At 40.0% G+C, this 18732-nt stretch overlaps 1 protein-coding gene across 1 annotated transcript in view; it reads right to left on the bottom strand.

Annotated features, from left to right (window-relative positions):
• Positions 1–5393: 5393 nt before the first annotated feature.
• ZNF608 (zinc finger protein 608) overlaps positions 5394–18732 on the bottom strand; it is an 81150-nt gene continuing 67811 nt past the window's right edge. Inside the window, exons 3-8 of the mRNA XM_008492547.2 lie at positions 13481–13568; positions 10534–12985; positions 8359–8776; positions 7628–7800; positions 6586–6739; positions 5394–5479 (exon numbers count right to left, since the gene is read on the bottom strand). Coding sequence (XP_008490769.1) covers positions 5394–5479; positions 6586–6739; positions 7628–7800; positions 8359–8776; positions 10534–12985; positions 13481–13568 — 3371 coding nt within the window. The remainder of the gene's footprint in view (positions 5480–6585; positions 6740–7627; positions 7801–8358; positions 8777–10533; positions 12986–13480; positions 13569–18732) is intronic.

Raw genomic sequence — 18732 nt, 5'->3', positions numbered from 1 at the left:
CAAAATCCCCAGAGCAACTGTCTATAATTTTATAGTGAAGCATAACAATTCTCTGCATGATAAATATTGTCATGCTGCAAGTTATAATAAGCTTTGATAAATCCCAAAGTTTGCTAATTATCAGATTAGACAAGAAATTTTAGAGTTGCTACTGAGGTTTAAAGTATGATTTAGTATATTCTGCACAAAAATTACTAGCAGCCAGTGTGAGTATTTTAAGGGTGTCTACCTTCCTACCACTGCAATACATGTAACTTCAGCTGGTGTCTCCTCTCCTGAATGAAAACCTCTTGCATTTCTTGGTAAAACTAAGATTCCCTCCCACCATCTCACAGAAAGGGTTGAACCTCCAAGAACTTTGGAAATATGGATCTACGAAAAATCTACATCATGGAGAACTGTATTTCACAATAATGCTACAGAGTATTAAGAACAGAAAGATAGGTAAAGGGCTAAAACCAAGATAAAGAAAACAGATCTCTTTCTATAGTGTTCCATTAAGTAACAACTGTATGTCTCCAGTCTGCCTGAGACAAGGAGATACAGCTTCACACTACCTATGTGGACTTGGTATCATTACTAATTTTTGAGATATGGTTTCAAATTTCATTTAACATGGATTTTGTGAGTTATCTTAAGCTCCTTGTTAATAATGGTTTTCATGGTACCTTGTGGTGTCATCTACAGGAGGCTGTAGCTATTATTCAAAGGCAACTATAAATACAAACAATGTTGTATGATTTTGAAGTGGGGCATGTTCTCTATCCGAAATGCTTTAGGCTGAAGAGAGACAAGGTACATTAACATGGAGTAAGATGCAAGAAAAACACACAGGTCAAAAGAGGGAATATGAAAAAAGGAAAGAGAACTAATCAAGGGCTGAGATCACAAATGTGAGCAGAAGGTTTTTTGCTGTTTTAATGATATCAAATGGATACAAGAGGGCATAGTAAGCGGGAGAGAGGGGAGAGGAGGGAAGAAAAGAAGAGTGAGACACAGTGGCAAGCAAACAGCAAGAGTGAGATGCTGAGGCAAAGACGATAAATTTGGTAGTTGTGATAAAGATATTTACAAGACTGTGACTCCAGAAGGAAATAAATTCCCAGCTTGACTTTCACTGGTTTCCTGAGAAAAGCCAAGGTGTAGAGTTGCAGAAGAGCACTGTGATGTTCTTTATGCCAGTTTTTGTCCTATCAACAACCACAGGTGTGTTTCAGGATGGATTCAGGCGTTCTCTGACTTTATGTCCTTTAGAGGTCACTTGTCCTGCCAGCACTTGTCAGAGTGAAAAGTGAGACTAATGACCCAATGGTTAAGCCCAACCAATGTACCCTTCAGAAGCAAGTTTGGCATGGTAAGGCAAAGAATTTCCTTCATGAGTTCTCATGTTTTTCCGAAGACAATCAGAGAATATAAAATGAAGAGGTGTTACCATTTTCACCAGCTCTAGTCTAGCCTTGGTAACCAGATTAGTCAGTTAAACCACTGTCCTACTTCAGCCTATAGAGCAACACAATGGCTTAAAGAACTCTGAACTTTCTCTGTTCACATCCATTTTTTTTCCCAGTGAACACCACAGGCCGTAGCTTTCTGGTTGTTTTTCTGGGGGGGTCTGTATGATGGCCTCTCATTGATAGACCTTTCATTTCTCGAGCTGTATTCCACAGACAAGACAGAAACACAAAGAAGTGCAATGCAGAAGCCCTGCTTCACCTTTGCAAGACATCCAGCAAAACCTGGATCAAAGATAGGAGCAGGGTCACTGATTGCTGCAGCTAGAAGAGCAGGATGGCAGAGGTGTCAGTTGGAGGTAACAAAAAGTACAGACCGTTCCCATGGAAAAGGGTGCAATTGTATGGGTGTGATACTGCTTCAGCTTCCCCTTTCCAGTGATCTGCCTCTGCAGCTCTTAGCTCTCAGGTTTGTAAACTGTCCTTTAGTTTGCTCATCCTTTGGATGCTCATTGTCTGGTGCAATGACCACAGCAGCTGCATGTCAGTGCTCAGACCTGTGGGTGGGTACTCTGACAAAGGGAAGTGTTGAATCAGGGAGCCATGCTTAACTGTTGCACAGCCTTTAAGGAGGTCATCATGACAAGTGTTAAACCAAAAGGAAAGATACAAGCACGATAATAATTCTAAGTGGAGGAAGACAATAAATGGCAATGGATGCAAGTCTCTCTTACAGGCTTTGAGGACATAATAAAGCTATAACATTAATTATCATTTTAACCATTGCTTACCCTATATCAATAAGAGTAATTTATTCCAGCTATTTATGACACTCAGTCCTAAGCACACTAAATCAAAATCAGCAATAGAGTGAATTTATAAGATCTGTTTTGCTGCAGAAGCAAATTAATGGTCTCAGCTGAAAAAAAAAATCAATGATACATTTCAATACAAAAGTCATCCGAGCCTTTACTATAGAAGTAATAAGGCATTTTATTATTTCAAGAGCCCTGCATTCACAATATCCCCTTTAGAAAGAAAACACCCCTTCCTTCCCATTTTTATGAGGCTAATTTGTAGTACGTCACCACTGTGAGACTTCTGAATGTGTTCAGAACAAGACAGTAAGAGTAAGCCACAGATGAATGATGTGTAGTAAAAATCAATAAACCTTATAACTAGTCACTAGAGGAACTGATTTTATGCCTATAAAAATAAAACAATTATAGCAATATTAATGGCAGATTCATCATAGTAATATAAAAAGTCCAAGTGTGCTTGTCTGTTGGGAATCTTTAATTCAGCCTTCTGTATTAAGAATTCACAAGGTAGGAGAAATGGAACCGACTTCAAGAACAAGCTTTAACTTGCAGTAATTCACCCTGTCAAAAAAAACCCAAACCAAAACAACAAACACAAACCCAAGAAAAACAGTAAAACTTAAAAAAACAGTGCTGACAATCAATATAGGGGGGATATACAGGAAAGGACAGAAGTTTAAGCCTCAAAAACTTGACCACTAAATTTGATTCTTTTTCATGTAATGATTAGTGATTTCATATTACTGCGTACTGTGTTAACTGCAGTGTAACAAAGCAGGTGGTATTGCCACATAAGATATTTGTTTTGTGGTAATGCAGGTTAAGCACAGTAAGTGCCTTTTTTTTTTTCTGACTTTTTTTTTTTACTTTTTTTTTTTTTTTTTTTACTTTTTTTCTTTTTTTTATTCAACAGGTCCTCTGTTTTTAGGCATCTATTCATTGGGAGGAGGGCAACACAGATATAATAGAAAAAAACTGCCAATAATTTATAGCACACAGAGCTGCTCTAAAACAGGTATTAGAGATTTAAGTTCCACTAATACCATCCCAGGTGTTTCGATGGGCCTTTTTCAAGCCTATCAGGTTCAACTGAAAGAGGTCCACTGCTATCTGCCTTGGGCCCTGCATCACCCACTGGGAAAGGAGAAGACCACAGGCCCAGGGAGGAGGCATGGGATGGTTGAAGGTGCACAGCAGTAACCGAGTCCCAGGGAGAACCTCTAGGGACACACAGCTGTGTGGCAGCTGCAGCCTCTGCTATCTGCCCATGACACATCTTTCAAAGTGGCCCATAGACACCAAGAAAGTACAAATCCAACTTCTTCATTCTGATTGCCGAATTTTTTAAGGCAGGTATAAAAATGAAAGCATTTGATATACATTTTACATAAAATAAACTAGATTACAGCATAAACAAGTAAACAGGCAATGGCATTAAAGTCTCTCTTCTAAAACTGGGTAATTGTAAACATTAAAAAAAAGACTGCAGGACTATTCAAGTAATAGAACAATCACAAATGTCTTCTGGTATGCAGGCTATTAGGTTATCTGCCATTCAAGATTATCAAAAAAAGACATTTCATTATTCACAGATGCTCAATATCTCCATTTAAAATCTATACATTATATACAACACAGTTTTTGTGGTACTAGAATCCCCATGCCTTCCAAAGGTATATTTTGCACAATACACAATTACAATGAAACAGTGAATACAGTAACATTTTACACTGATGCATCTTAATAGGAGTCACCAAATAGACATCTACATTGTACCAAAGTGTCATCACAGTTAGCCTCTCTGAGAGCTTGTGGGAAATATCAGAAGGGTATGCAAGGTTCAGGCACACTGATACATAACATTATTTATTTACAATTGGAAAGAAAAGTAAAGAAAAAAAAGGAAGGAAAAGATAAAAGAAACAAACATCCTTTTGTGGTTAACGCTTTCTAAACATGACAAATACATATCTCCTTTTACTGGGTGGTTCGCAACTTAGCAGCAGACCCTGTGTGCGAGCCTTGGTACTGATACAAAAAAAGTAAAGAATATATATATTTTTATATATATATGTATATATATATATATACGCATATATATATATATAAAAACAGAAGTCTAATTACAGCAACATTTGTTACTCTGTGATAAAATCTGCAATTTACAAAAATGAAATGACTGGTTTTTGCCTGCCATTAAGGCATTTCAAATTAACACCATGGAACTGATGTCTGTAATAAAGCGCTTCCTCATGTGATCCAGTCACATGACAATGTATATCTCCAATATCTCCAAATTCATCATTCTCTGAAAAGAGAAAGAAGAATGTTTTAGTATGCAGTAACCCTTCCTCCTAGGTTTTTTGGGTTTTTTTCCCATACACCATGAAATAAATTCCCTTCCCTGCCAAGAACAACATACTAATAAGTAACCTGTGCTGCGATTTCTCTTCTGGCATGTGAACACCCTAGCATCCATCAGCTCTTTAAGGGTTACAAACATTTCTCACTCAAATAATTCCAGCTAAGAGCCTTACATTGTCACCTGTTTTCAGAGTCAGCTCTCAGAAAGACATAACTATGGAATGTTACAGTACTATATTATACATTGAACTCTGAGGCTTAGCATGGCAGCGATGAAAGAAACCCTAATCTTAAGGGTGCTTTGGGCTTTTCACTTGAGATGGCATCATTCTAATACAGAACCCTCTTTCCTCTTGAAGAGTAGGCAGACTTGCAGAATAGATAAAATCTTAGGTGTTCCTGCTAGTACATGGATCTAACTGAATATGAGCTTTAAGCCTGCTTTATAAAAAATATGGATCTTAAACTATATTTTACAATCACTTGGTTTCATCTTAAAATCAATCCTTAAAATATAAGTCCATGGAAAATCTCAGAGGACAGACTACTCATCCCTTCTTAAAGATGTAGGTTACAGTTAAAGGACCCAACTATGGACAAAATGTCACCTTAAGTGAAACTATAAATAACCCTAGGTTTTTTTCTTCACCCTTAAAAACTGTGTCATGCAAGGAACTGCAGACCATCAGGCTATAAAATCTATGATTTGCTTTCTCCTCTTTATAGTAAAATACGTAATTTGAGATTTACTGGCTATTTACCTTCTTTGTGCAGGAAACATACCAGATGCAGATGCCTGTGCAGCCACCTGCTGAGTGGCAACAAGGGCAGCAGAGGTCAAACCTGAGAGAAAGAAGAAACAAAGGCATACTGATGTACTTCTGGTTTTAATGAAATTTTTTCTCACAGAAATGTTACAAAGCATCACTAAGGCAAACAGACAAAAAGCCCCAACATCAGAAAATGCTAGGGTTTTATTGTATTTCTTTCCAAGTACTGTACTGCATGGTGCTAAGTGGTTTGTACAAGTTCCTGAGTAGGAAGCCTAATAGAAATAATAGGTACCAGGAAACAACAAGAATCAAAAGTCACAGTGAATTACAGAGGCGATATGCCAGCTGCTCAGACTACAATACTTTCATAATAACTAATAATTTTTACAGTTTTCCTATTGAACAAACATAATGCATCCCAAAAGGCATATATAATCACCGAATCAAACCGAGAAAAGTCAAGACTTTTACACAGGAAAAATAATTACCAAGTCACCAAATTAACGTAATGAATTAATGTCATTTAGCCACCAATTGTGATAGCGAGTACTTTGCTGCATGGGAAGAAATCTCCTTTTAATTCACCTGGAGTCCAGGGTTAGAGTAAAACAGTCAAAGACTGGTATAAAATGTAGGGACAATGAATCGTATCTTACTGTGCTGTTTTTTCCCCAACTGCAACTTTGTGTATAGCATTTGCCAACATACAAAGAGGCCCTTTACAGATGGTTAAATTATAACAAGCTGAAACCCTTGTGACTGCAATGACTTGTATGTAAAATATGTTCAGTATAAAAAGCTTTTGTCTTAGCTATACTTCTTCCATTGCTTACACAACCCTAATTATACAAAAAGAAAGTAGCTTTGTTTGGGTTTTTTACTGCTTTTCTGATAGTTAATGTCAGTTTGTAGTAGTAATAAAAACATTCAAATGAATGTCCACCTGGTCCATCTTTAACAACTCTCTAACACCCAGTTTTGGAAACAAACCTAGTATATCTCAGGCATGAAGCTGAGATTCATGGTTAGTCCAAGCTGTAAATAGTCAAGACTTCTTCCTACATATAAAGCACTTGATTTCACAAGATTTAACAACTCTTCAAAATGCTTCATGAAGGCATGAATTCTAATGTCAAGGTAATAAGCTAATGCCCCTGTTGGAAATCTCCTGCTCACCTTGAAATGGGTCGTACTGTCCAGGTATAAGTGGGTACCCCATTCCAACATGTGTGTGATGGTGTGTATGGAGATGCCTCTGGCTAAAAGGAGAGTGACGATCTCGTTCCCTTTCCGCTTCCCGTTCACGCTCAGCTGCTGATTTTTCCACAGGCTAGTAACAGAAAGTGGGACAAAACTGGTGTGAGAAGGAACAAAACACACTTAATATTACCTAGCAACAGCCTTTTGAGTACAAATTACGAAGCTTACGCTTTCTGAGGAGAAAGTACCTCTGCTGGACTGTCTGCACTTGATTCTAACCTAAAGCCTGTTTATCTGGTGAGTGGAATATTTACCAAATCACACAGATTTTGAGGCAACATACTACAGCTTGAAGCCACCATGATGACTTCTAGTTTTAGGCTCCCTTAAGCTTGGCTGACTTGTCAATGCCTGAACAACCTAGCTGAGCTGCTGAAAGCTGACTTAAGTGAATCCTCAGTCCTCTTTAATGCACTCTGGAGATCAAGCCTGCCTGAATAGCAAGAAAGCCCCAGAAGAAAGAGAATTAGAGTCAGTGACTTGCTCACAATTATAACTAGCACCAGCTTACCAGAAAGTAAAATGACATTATTTGCTTCAATGTGGAAATCTTCAGAAAACTGGGCTAGTAATACGCTGTATGGAATATGTGACTTCTTGCCAGATACAGAAAGGGGATATTACCAATCCCACAGCTCTACTTGCTATTTCATTATCTGTTTCCACAAGCAGGGGTTCACTATTTAACTGCAATAAACTGTGCATATCTGAACCTGTGCTTCTAAATGAGTTCATTCATTTAAGACAGGAAGACTTTGAGTGAAGAACTGTGTTATATGTGTCATTTCCAGTTTATGACATGGAAGCACCCTGACTATAAATTGCTTCTATTTTAGGCAGTGCTAGGAAGAAAAAACATGCAACTGGAGCTTGATGCCAGACTGTGTGCTTCTTACAATTATGTCCTCTACCCCTCCCCACATGTACCACTTTTCACTAAGAACAGATAAGGCCTTACAGCAGGAGACTTGCTGCGATACTGGTTGGCATGCTGCTGGAGCAAATCCAGTGCTTTGGACTCAGTGGTTGATTTCGTATTGATGCTTGGGCTGGTATTGACCTTCTCTGCCTCTTCTCTCCCTGACATCTTCCCATAAACTGGATAATGAAATCCTGGAGAGAGGTAGGCCCCTGCAGGTAAACAATAAATATCATATCAAGTTAGTGTTTTTAACTTTGGCTATACCAAGGTAGGAGGAGGGGATGCCAGCATAGAAGATAACTCAAAAATAGATCACATGATTATCAATTGGCAACTTTGCTCTTCCATTTTTTCACCTAATTTACCCTGATGAATGGTGGTTATAAAGAAGGTTGAACTGATAGCCATTTCAGACATTTATGGGTTCTCTTTAAGTGAAAGGAATAGTAACCATAATGGCTCTGACAGTAACTGCTTAGACTATTTTTATAGGCAATAAACTATCTGTCAGTCTAACAGCAATAGCAGATTGTCAAGGGTTTAGAAAACCGTAGCTGGGAACTGTGACAGTTCATAAAAGGAACATCTTGTATTAAATCAGTTTCATCTACAGAAATTTTCCTAGTGAAAGCATGAGCAAAACAAATGTCACCCATGAAGCTTCTAAGTTACCCTAGCTACTAACAGAAATATTAAAATGCAGCCTTTACTGCACTTTGAGGATGTAATTATTAACTGACATGCAAGGCAAGTTTCAGAATACATACCAGGATAGCTGTGCATTAGGACAGGAGAGACTGCACGATAGGCTGGATGGTTGGGATCATACATCTGTGGATAAGGATAAGCATGCAAGTACTGGATGTATGACTGATGCTGACTCATTGGTGAGGAAACTGCTACTCTAGCACCCCGAGAGTCCTTCCAATTGACAGGAGTCTTTCGATCATCGTTTTTTATCTTGCTCTCATCCACTGATTGAGAATCAGAACGCTTGACCTCTTTAGGCTCCTCTTTAATGCTTGCTAATGAGACAGGAAGGTTAGGCAGGGAACTTTCCTTGTTAGGTGTTTTTCTAGGGCTGTCTTCTTTTAACTTTTTCTCACGATCGAGTTCTTCTGATTTTTGCTGATCAAGGTATTTTGGCTGATAGACATAATGATGCCATGTTCGTGAATCTGGATCCTAAGAGGAAGGAATAAAAAAATTGCTCTGAACTTAGATGCTGAATTAAAATTGTTATTGGTATTTCCCATACTCTGGTTAATGTATTTTTAATAGCTGTTTTAATAGCATATCCCTGTGATACAGAGGAGAGGTTTGCTTGCTATGGAGTGCCTTAAACACAAAGTCAAACCAATATTCCCATGAAGGAGCAAGAGACTATTACCAAAATTTAATTCAATTGCTTCATCTTGTATATTCCTTCATGCTTTAAACTAGTTTAATCATGAAATAATATGCATGTGTAAAGGTTCTGAGACCATGCTACTCATAAAACATTTTAATTAAAGCCCACAGAGAGGTTTTTCACTAGAGAGCAAAAAGTATCCATGAACCACAAAATTAAAGCTGGTTAACGGTATGCCAGGGACTATAGATTACCTGGAACAATGAACCTGAAAAACTGATCTATCTGGAAAGATCTAGCTCATGCTGCCTCTGATATTACAAACATCCAGGAATCACTGGAAGACAGACATTAAAGACGATTTCTTCAGCTGTCAGTCTTATTTCAAGTTTGTTAAATTACACACAGATATGTACTTACAGGATCAGGACCACACTGTGTAAATGACCTGCTACAGGATAAACACATTTTTGCGTAATATGTTATGTAGACCAGTTTATAAATACATTATGAAATTACATAGGTGACTTCTTTACAAGGCTACACCAAATCAGTACCACACAGTAAGAGGAAGATTTTTTTCATAATACACAATACACAAGAGCTAACTGTAAATGTGGTCTCCAATTGCTATACATTTATGGCACATGCAACAGAAATATAAGCACACAACTAGACACTTGGACAGTTTGGTTCAAATACTCATTTGAATCAGAAGAAATCTTCTTCTACTCAGGGCTGTACCATGACACTTCCTTTAGAGCTCCCTAATTCCCACTTGCCTGACCCCACTGCATCTTGAAAGACAGACCGTAAGGGTGAAGTCTGGGATGTACCATACAGCAGAACATGAAAGCACCAAGCATTGAGGCTCAGTTCAGAGCAGAGAGACAGTTGCATTGCCTCAAATGAAGCCAATGTGACATCTAGGAAGGTCAGCATGAAGCCACTGGATGAAATTCTGGTTCCACTGAAGTCAGTGGTAAAACTATCACTGACTTCAATGGAGAGAGGATTTCATCCATTGTGTAGGTCTGTAGGGGCCTGAGGTTGGTTGAGGAGAGAAGGGGAACTTAACTGCTTCAAAAAGGTCACCTTGGGTTAAGATAAAGAGCTGAGCTTCAAGCCAACTCTTCAAAGAACCAGCTCACCCATCTTTAGTAAATGCCAACTGTCATTTAACAAAAAAAGAAACACTTCAAACCATGTTTCAAATCTACTTTAAGTCCTCTCACAATGAAAGCTGCTTATTTTGCTTGAAATTTTTCATTTCTGAGCTAAGCAAATTGCTTGGAATTTACATCTAAAAGAGAAATCTATTTTATTCATGCATGTAATTTAAAATAGTCTATCCAGGTCTTAAGCCTGGGTTCTGTCATTGCCTTACTACATTTTTTTTCTTTCTTTTTTTTTTTTTTTCAAACAGCTCAACTGTAAGGTCTAGTGGTCTGTTCACAGACTACAGTACTATCCAGCATAAGAAAAGCATGGTGGATGCAAAGATAGAAGAGCATAGCCCAATCAAGAGCAAAAATCTCAGATGACTTAAGGATAAATCAACACACATGTATTCCATTTCCTGTGATCTCACCTGTTTAAATCTTGTCATTGGATCTACTCCTGTTTGCTTCATGGAGTCCATAACAGATTTCATTTCCACAGCCTCCTTTATGAGCTGGTGGTTTTCCATTTGTTTGGCTTTGAAACTGTCAGACTGAAGCTGCTGCTGGTGATTGGAAAGGATCTGAGATTTGCCTGTTTCCTCTCCTTTGTTAGGGACTGATGACGTTATTTTAGCATTATTTTTGCTAGACTCTGGAGTTGAAGGGGCCTTTGAAATAGTGGCAGATGGAATATTCTTCTGCTTGTTGTCATCCTTCCCTATCTCCTTCAAGGAAGGGTCATTTTTCCATTCACAGTCCCTCCCAGTTTGTGCCATTTTCTGTTCTGCTAATCTCTGGTCCTCATAGTATTTTTCATACTGCTGCCTGTAAGCTGGGTTAGAGGCCATTAAGGACTTTTGGTCCATATAGAGCCCATAGGCATACTGTCCATAATAAAGTGACTGAGCAAGTGCAGGGTGTCTTTGCGTTATTACTGACTGATGTTGTGGCTGCAGATTAGAGGAAGTGCTTTCACTTTTCTTGGCATCTGGCAGTTCCACCTTCTCTTTCTTTTCAGCCTCTTCCTCAGCCTCTTTTTTGATCTTCAGTCCCTGTGGGGTGCTGCTGTTCCCAGCTGCTGGGGCACTGACCTGTCCAGAGTGCATGTAGCTTGGGGAATAATAAGGATCGTAGCCATGGTAATAGGGAGAATGGGACTCTTTTGCTTGGGCCGATTGTGCTGTGGTTGAAGAATGTCCTTTTACAACACCATCCTTATTAGAAATAATATCCGATGGAGAGCTGGCCTTTGACCTCATGCCCTCTGACCTGCTGTCAGAGCCACCATCATCAGCCGCATCAGAAATATCCGAGTAAGCAGGGCTGTTGGTTTTAGTGGCTGTGCTATCTGCACCGTTTTGTGTCAACATGTGCAGTGGCGCCATGGCAGATTGTCCATTCACCAAAGTGCTGCATTCCATCCTGGAGGCACTCCCTATGGAAGGGCTGGGTGCATTGTCTGTGAATGTGTAAACCTTATCAGCTTCGGCCTTAATACTTGCCATCCTGCTCTCTTGAGACTCTGACAGTCCATTAGCTAGCACTTCATTCTTGTTGAGATGGTCCTTTAAAAAATGTCCAGATAAGTCTTTCCCAGACCCTTTTGAGTCCTCCAGCTTTCCCAGCTTAGAATCCATCTTGGGGCTTCCTGTCTCTTTGCTTTCTTTGTCCTTCAGCTTTCGCTTCTCCTTTTTCTTTTTGTCTTTGAGTGATGTGAGAGCTGGGTTTACAGTGCTTGGCTCTCCCATAATTGTGGGCTTTGGTTGAATAGGTTTTAGTGGAGGGCTCTTTGGTGTAGCCTGAACAATAGTAGTTGTTAGAGAGGGAAGTCCTGGTATTGTCCCAGTAGTGGTGGTTGTAAAGGCTGTAGTAGGTATCGCTATTAATTGGGGAGGAGTCGGTGCTGGAGCTGGGGCAATGGGCCTGGCTGTTTTCAGTTTGGACAGGTTTTTATCCACTTTGCAGCTGTTTGATTTCTTGCCTTTATCACTCAAACTCTTCTTGTCAATTAACCCTTCAGCTTCCAGTTTTGGCATTTCGGTTTGCAAACTGCCATCAGCTACTGAACAACTCTCTAATGTGGCTGCCATATTTGAAATTACTGGAAGGCTGTTCAATTCGCTGCTCAGACCCTTCTTTTTGCCAGAATTCTTGCCAGTTTTGGAACTGATAGCTAAACCAGGGCCATTGCTGGTCAGTTCCCTTTTTCCTTTGGGGGTTCCTGGGGTAGTGATAGAGGATGGAGATGTTGGTGCTTTCAGTGGATCAAAGCCTGGCAAATTTGTGCTTGGCTCACTGCATTCAAGTGCTACGTTACTCAGTGCCTCCTCACAGTCTGAGATTTTGTCTTCACTGTCAGGCTCAAACTCCAGTTTGTTTTCTGGGTCTAAATGTGCATGAGCCTGATGGTATCGTAGTCCATTAATGTGCTTGTACTTTTTGTTGCAGTTAGGGTGAGGACAGTCAATCAGCACTGGAGAAGAGCAGCCTTGGTCCAAAAAAGTAGTCTCAGGTTTCCCCTGTGGGGTGGTGGGAGTGCTTCTAGAGTTACTACGAACACGTTTTCCAGATTTGTTGTCCTCCGAACTGGAGTTCAAATCTAGTTCCATTTGTGGTTTAGCTTTCCTCTTGTTTGTGGAAGAGGGACTAGCTTTGACTTCATCCATGGCACAGTTTGGGGGTGTCCTGCGCCCACTTGTGTTAAGGCTGCCCCTCCTCCCCTTCCCATTGGCACCACCTCGATTCTTATTCTGAAGTCCTCTGGACTCTGCAAAACTTGCATCACTCCCAGGTACAGCTGCAGCTGCAGCAGACCTTGCTCGCTTTCCCCTGCCCCGTCCTCCACGCATTTCCAGGTCACTTGTTGGCGATTCACAAAATCTATATAAGCAAAAGCAGATTTCATCAGCAGGAGCTGTGAAATTAATAAATACCAAAACAATACCACTTCCCATAACAGAACCTTCATCCATGTTGAAGGAAAGATGTCCTTCTTCCAAATGAGACAGTTAGTCCCAAAGGAAAAGGCATTAAAAAGGGCCAAAAATGGTAACTAGAAGACCAACTAATTACAATAAAAGAGAAAATAGAATTTCCAAACTTACAGAAACTTATGTTTGAAGTAACTTTCCTGCAACTGTATTTCCCCTTCCCTCTCAAAAACATAAAACAAGAAGAAATTCTATGATTCTATGATTCTATGAAATAAAAGCTTCCCCCCACCTCATTTCAGCCGGAAACAGCAAATTACTGATGTTAGTGGTACATGTTTTCAGTTATAACCAGTTGGTTTTTATTAATCTTTGTACAGTCTCCTGACAGAGATTGAGGGTGAAAATACAGTAGAGCAAAACCAGACTTGGAATGATTGCCTACCTAGGAGGGGCCCAGTCGTGCTTTGTGCAGTCCAGCAGTGTTCCCACATAAGTCTTATTCCTCCATGTAACGTTTACCACTAGGACACCTGCCAGTGAGAGAAAAGCAAAGTATTAGCACAGTGAGGACAACAACTGGAGTAGGCTTTTTGTTTTGCTCTTTTTTCATATTTTTTCTCTCCTTCCCCACAAAGTGAGAGCTTTATTCTCACTTGCTTTCAAACACTGTGGTCTATGCTTCCTCTTTTCTGGTTTCAGTGACCTCAAGCTAAAACCCACATGAGAGACAGCAAATGACAAAGAGTGTGTGCGCGCCTGTGCATGCGAGCAAGAGAGAGCATGTGCCTGTGTGACTGTGTGTGTAATCAAGATACAGCTGACAGAAGGAAATGGGTTTTGCCATGTCCTGCTGTAAAGCAGCAACACTCACCTCTTAATTTTGCTATTATTGCACATAATTGCTTTCACTTGGCAGCCAGCCAGCACAAACCAAGCACCAGCTACAGTGTTTAAATCCGTAGGTGACTGAGAACAATCTGCTTTGCTTGGAACAATATGATAATGATGCTTCTATTTATTTGAAAGTGCATATGACCAAACACACAAACATAGGTATGCATTGCAAGTTTCATTAAGTAGATATAGATGGAAATGTATATTATTAGTCCTGCTTTCTCTTCAGTGGAAAGTGAAAGATTAGACATTAAGTTGAAACCACACTGAAAAACTAAGAGGAATCACAATATAAGTACATAGAAAGACGTATCCTTTCAAAAATGTACTGCAATTTAACTGTTTTTCCATTTAAGACATATTAAATGTAAATTTGTCTGCCCACCTAAAGCAGACATTTAATTTTGGTTTATTCAACTTGTTCCTGTAATACATGCACATGGTAAGGATTTCCTAACAATAAATAAATGTGGGGGATGTCACTCAAATGTTTTTGGGTTGCCCTTAAACCCTTCCTCACATAATTTATCATCATGTTTATGGACTAGCCAGCATAATGACCTCTTTAATTCATTAAGTTACACAGATGAAGACGAGGGAGTAATACTGAGCCAGCCATCTCCTCTTATCAGAACGCACACTGAAATAATAATCTACCTAGCAAGGAAAGACATGATGCAGAATGCTTCCGATTTATGAGAGGTGCGAAGACTCTAAATCGCAGCTGCCAGACTTGTGGCTTGGTTTTCCTCCACACTTTCCTTGTTCTAGCTGTAGCGATTCTGAAACGGACATAATAATGGCAACGTGCCAGAATATTTCCAGCAGTCTTCTTGCTTTGTTTTACCAGAGCCATTTCTGATTTTGCACTAAAACAATCCATCTCTTCTGCACCAAGGTAAACATGCAACCAGCCACTTATTTCCTTGGGGGCCTTTTAACAGCTGGGAAGTATTTGAAGAGTTGTTAGCAGAGGTATTGGGGAAGAAGGGACTTCCTTGAAAATTCTCTGCAGCAGATTTGAAAAATTTTCCCCGTATGGTTTTAAGTTGCTGTTATGATAAGATGACTAGAATGTACTATGGGGGGACTTTGCCTGAAGGACGAAAACCAAACCTAGCCAGGGTCAGAGCCAGGACCTGAACACCCACAAAGATTAAGGTGAAATTGCTATGCAGAATTTTCACGACCTGTGCAAAACTGGCAGCCTGAAAACCAAGCAGCACGTTGCTGCTCGCACCCTTCGCGCAGTCCCGGGTAAGGTCGGGTGGCAGGGATGGGCCCTGCTCCCCGCTTCCCGCTCCCGAGCCTCGCCGCCATTGGCCCACGCCAGACACCGGCTCTGGCTCCGTGGCACCCGCCACCGCCAGCCCATTGGTGGCCGAGGCCTGGGGGGGGTGGGGAGGCGCCTGCGGGCCGCCAGCTGTGGGCAGATGCAGCAGCGCCCTCTGCCCTCCCCCAGGCCTGAGGGCACCCGTGAGGGGTGAGGTCGGCAATGGCGAGCGGGTCCTGCAGCCAATGGGCCCCCCCATCCCCTCTTTGGGAGGACAACAGGCACTTTCACAGCACCTCTCCCACTGGCGCCAAAGCAAAGGGGAGTGTGCGGGCCCTGGAACAGGCAGGTGCCATGTCATTTTCCTCCAGTGGCGAGATTGTGCCACACCTGGAAACCCCTATGTCTGCTCACGCGGCTGGGTGAAAAAGGTGGAGAAAATGTCAGTAGATCCACAGGAGATACTCATCAATGGAAACGGGGTTATCATAACAAGCAGCTCTGAGCTACGTTCCCATCTGCCATTAGAACGCTGAAGAGAGACACTGAAAAGGTGTTTCTCTGGTAACCTGGCTGCCTTTCTTCCACCTTTGTAGTTCATCACCTGTGACTCCATTATGCTCTGACTGAAAACCACGGGTATTTTTCATCGCTATGATCTACAATTTCATGCAGCCTATCTCCCTGCAGCAGCACAATTGCTCCCTCTTGTCCATTCAACCAGCTTTTGCCCAGTCCCCTAGAAATACAAAGCAATGAGGGCTTTCTGGCTTCACACAGAGCTTTAGGGGAGAATTAACTCTGCCAGTCATTTTCCCCCAGCTACTTCACCTTTATTCTTTTGTTAAAATGTAATTCTTAAATTTTGTGGTGTGGTTGGTGATTCTTTAGGTGATTTTTTTTTTATTATTATGTATTCCCTGAATAAGCCTCTGTCTTCTTCAGTATTTGTAGCCTTTACTATCTCTACATGTTTTATTTATTCATTCGTATGTATTACAGACCTAGTGATAGTTTGTTGCCTATTAGCAGAAAAGAGGGCAAAGTAGAAGGTGTGGAGTAGGCATAATAATAAAAATCCCTGAAATCAATACACATTTCAGTAATTCTTAGAAGGCATTCAACTGACCTTCCTGCATAAGAAAGTCAATACTTCAAAAGCAAACACAAGTAAGTTCCTCCCTTAAAGTCAGTTACACTTAGCATCTCATTAAGCTTGTTAGTCTTAGCAAAGGCTTCAGCATGTAAGTAGGCGGGAAGATTAATCTCCATGCTGCGTTAGAACAACTGTGGCAAGGAATAAATTTCCTTTCTCTAATGAACAGCACATTACTCTGTCACAGGTAAAATTCCAGAGCACTAGCAGTAAAACTAGCTCATTTAAGCTTCTAAGATTACCATAGAAATGGGTCAAGAGAATGTAACTAACATTGGTAGTAGGACTGACCCCTAAGAAAATGTACAGCTGGAGGCTTATTGCACCACAACACTAAAAACAGAAACAGAGATGAGAAAAATACATTGTCCATACTATATACCAGATGCCCTGCTAAGGAGAAAGGATTATTCATGCTACTATAACCAAGTCAGTATGTACTGACCAAGTTTCTTTGACCCAGAATACTTGTCCTGGCAGGGAGCTCCTGCTCAAAACAAGAACCTCTGATGGGACTTCCCAGCACTGTCCCAGAGGCAATATACAAATACTACTACAGCAGCCTTCAGTTCGCCTTCAAGTATTGCACCTGAGTACACTGGACAGGGGCCATACAGGCAATAACCCTTCTTGTTAGTTGTTCCACCACCTCTATTGAGTATGTGTTTGCTGGCTCTCTATACATTGTCTCCTTTTTACAAATTAAGTAACATGCCACATAGAGGATCAAACCTCACTGGGGCTGTGTAAGTAATAAGAAATTCTTGTAAAGAGACTTCATTAGACTACAGCTTAGCCTACACATCATGTAACAATCAGTTATTTAGCATTGCTTGAACAAGAAAGAAAATGTGAGGACAATTTGAGCAACCCTCACACAGGTTTCACACAATCTGAATATGTATTTTCATATTAGAAAGAAGCTCAAGAGGCTAAACTGTGTAAGGTTTATTAGTGAAGAATGGAGGAAAAAATCAGGTGCTTGTAATGCAGCATACCTATGGGTACTGGTACTTTTAAATATTCCAGTTCAGGAAACCTGGCCAAATACCTAATCCTGTTCTTGTGACGTTGTTCAAATAATAGTGAATATAGTTAGATTATATGCAAATATTTCTTCCACCAAGTAAGGGTACCAGCTCAAGAGTTTCACCAATTAGTAGAGCACAGTACACAAGATTTGGATGTAACACGAACAAACATCCCAAAACAAGGATTTACATTTCTTGATTTGATTTGGTATATCACTCCATTTGCAAACTACTTAACTGTTCATAGTTATATATGAAATTAGCAATATCCTCCACAGTCTTCAATGTCAAATATCCTAAATTGAAGTAGACAAGAACAAGAAAATTTAAATTTCAAAAAAAGCTACTATGCATGCTTTTTATCATTAAGGAGTAGACACAATAAGTGGTGAAAGTGTGTGTAGGAATTAGCAAGTGGTGTCTAACACAAGAAAATGGAGTCATGTTACCTGAAAGTTTTAGTTTTTCTACACTAGTAGTACTATTTCAGCCAAAATCCATTATTAGCCAAGGCAGGAACATAAACTTCAATGTATGGCAAAGGTGCACAGAGGATGTTACCTAGTGCCCACCACTCCTTTAACATCAAAGGGAACTTCATTAGCCTGTTAGGAGCAAGAAAAGCTTGAGTACCTTGGGGTTTTTTTCTTCACAGTGCATGTACCATTATGACTTTTTTTCTTTTCTCATCACATTTCATAAGCACAATATTTATGGCAAAAAATTAATCAACAGACAGGAAAAACAAACACATGCCTAGAATCACAAAATAATTTTATGTTAGCAGGTCTAATAGGTATAATAATATGTGCAAAGTAACTGTGACAATCTGTACTTGGATTTTATTATGGAATGAAAGGTCACATGTCATAACAGTGAGTTGTAATAAAATCCTTCTCAGAAATCTACAGAAAGGACTTTTTATGAGTTCTCTAGATGTGAGGGATCTGTTTTGTTTTCTTTCCTCTCCCTTCTTTTTATTGACTGCATAACAAAGACCAGGGCTGAAATTGTCTACTAGCTATTAACTAAATTTATATAAACATGTCATCACAAATTGGAAATGGACTATCTAAATTTGTGATTCAGTATTTGGGAAAAAGAAAAGTTTTTTCAAGTCTGCTTAACAAATGCACATGTACTGTTTTAATGTAAAAACATCACAATTGTAAGGCATCTTTAGTACCAAGTCAGTGTACCATTCATGTTGACTATTAATACACAGAACTTCCAGCAACCACATCAATCTTGAAAGGATCTACTCAAATCTAATACACTCTTGCAGATGGTCCTTCATCTAAACAACGAAAGACTGAAAGACTTAGTCTAAACCACATACA

The sequence above is a fragment of the Calypte anna genome, chromosome Z, assembly GCF_003957555.1.
Source record: "Calypte anna isolate BGI_N300 chromosome Z, bCalAnn1_v1.p, whole genome shotgun sequence".
Classification (NCBI taxonomy): Eukaryota; Metazoa; Chordata; class Aves; order Apodiformes; family Trochilidae; genus Calypte; species Calypte anna.
This window is presented reverse-complemented; position numbering and strand designations above follow the sequence as displayed.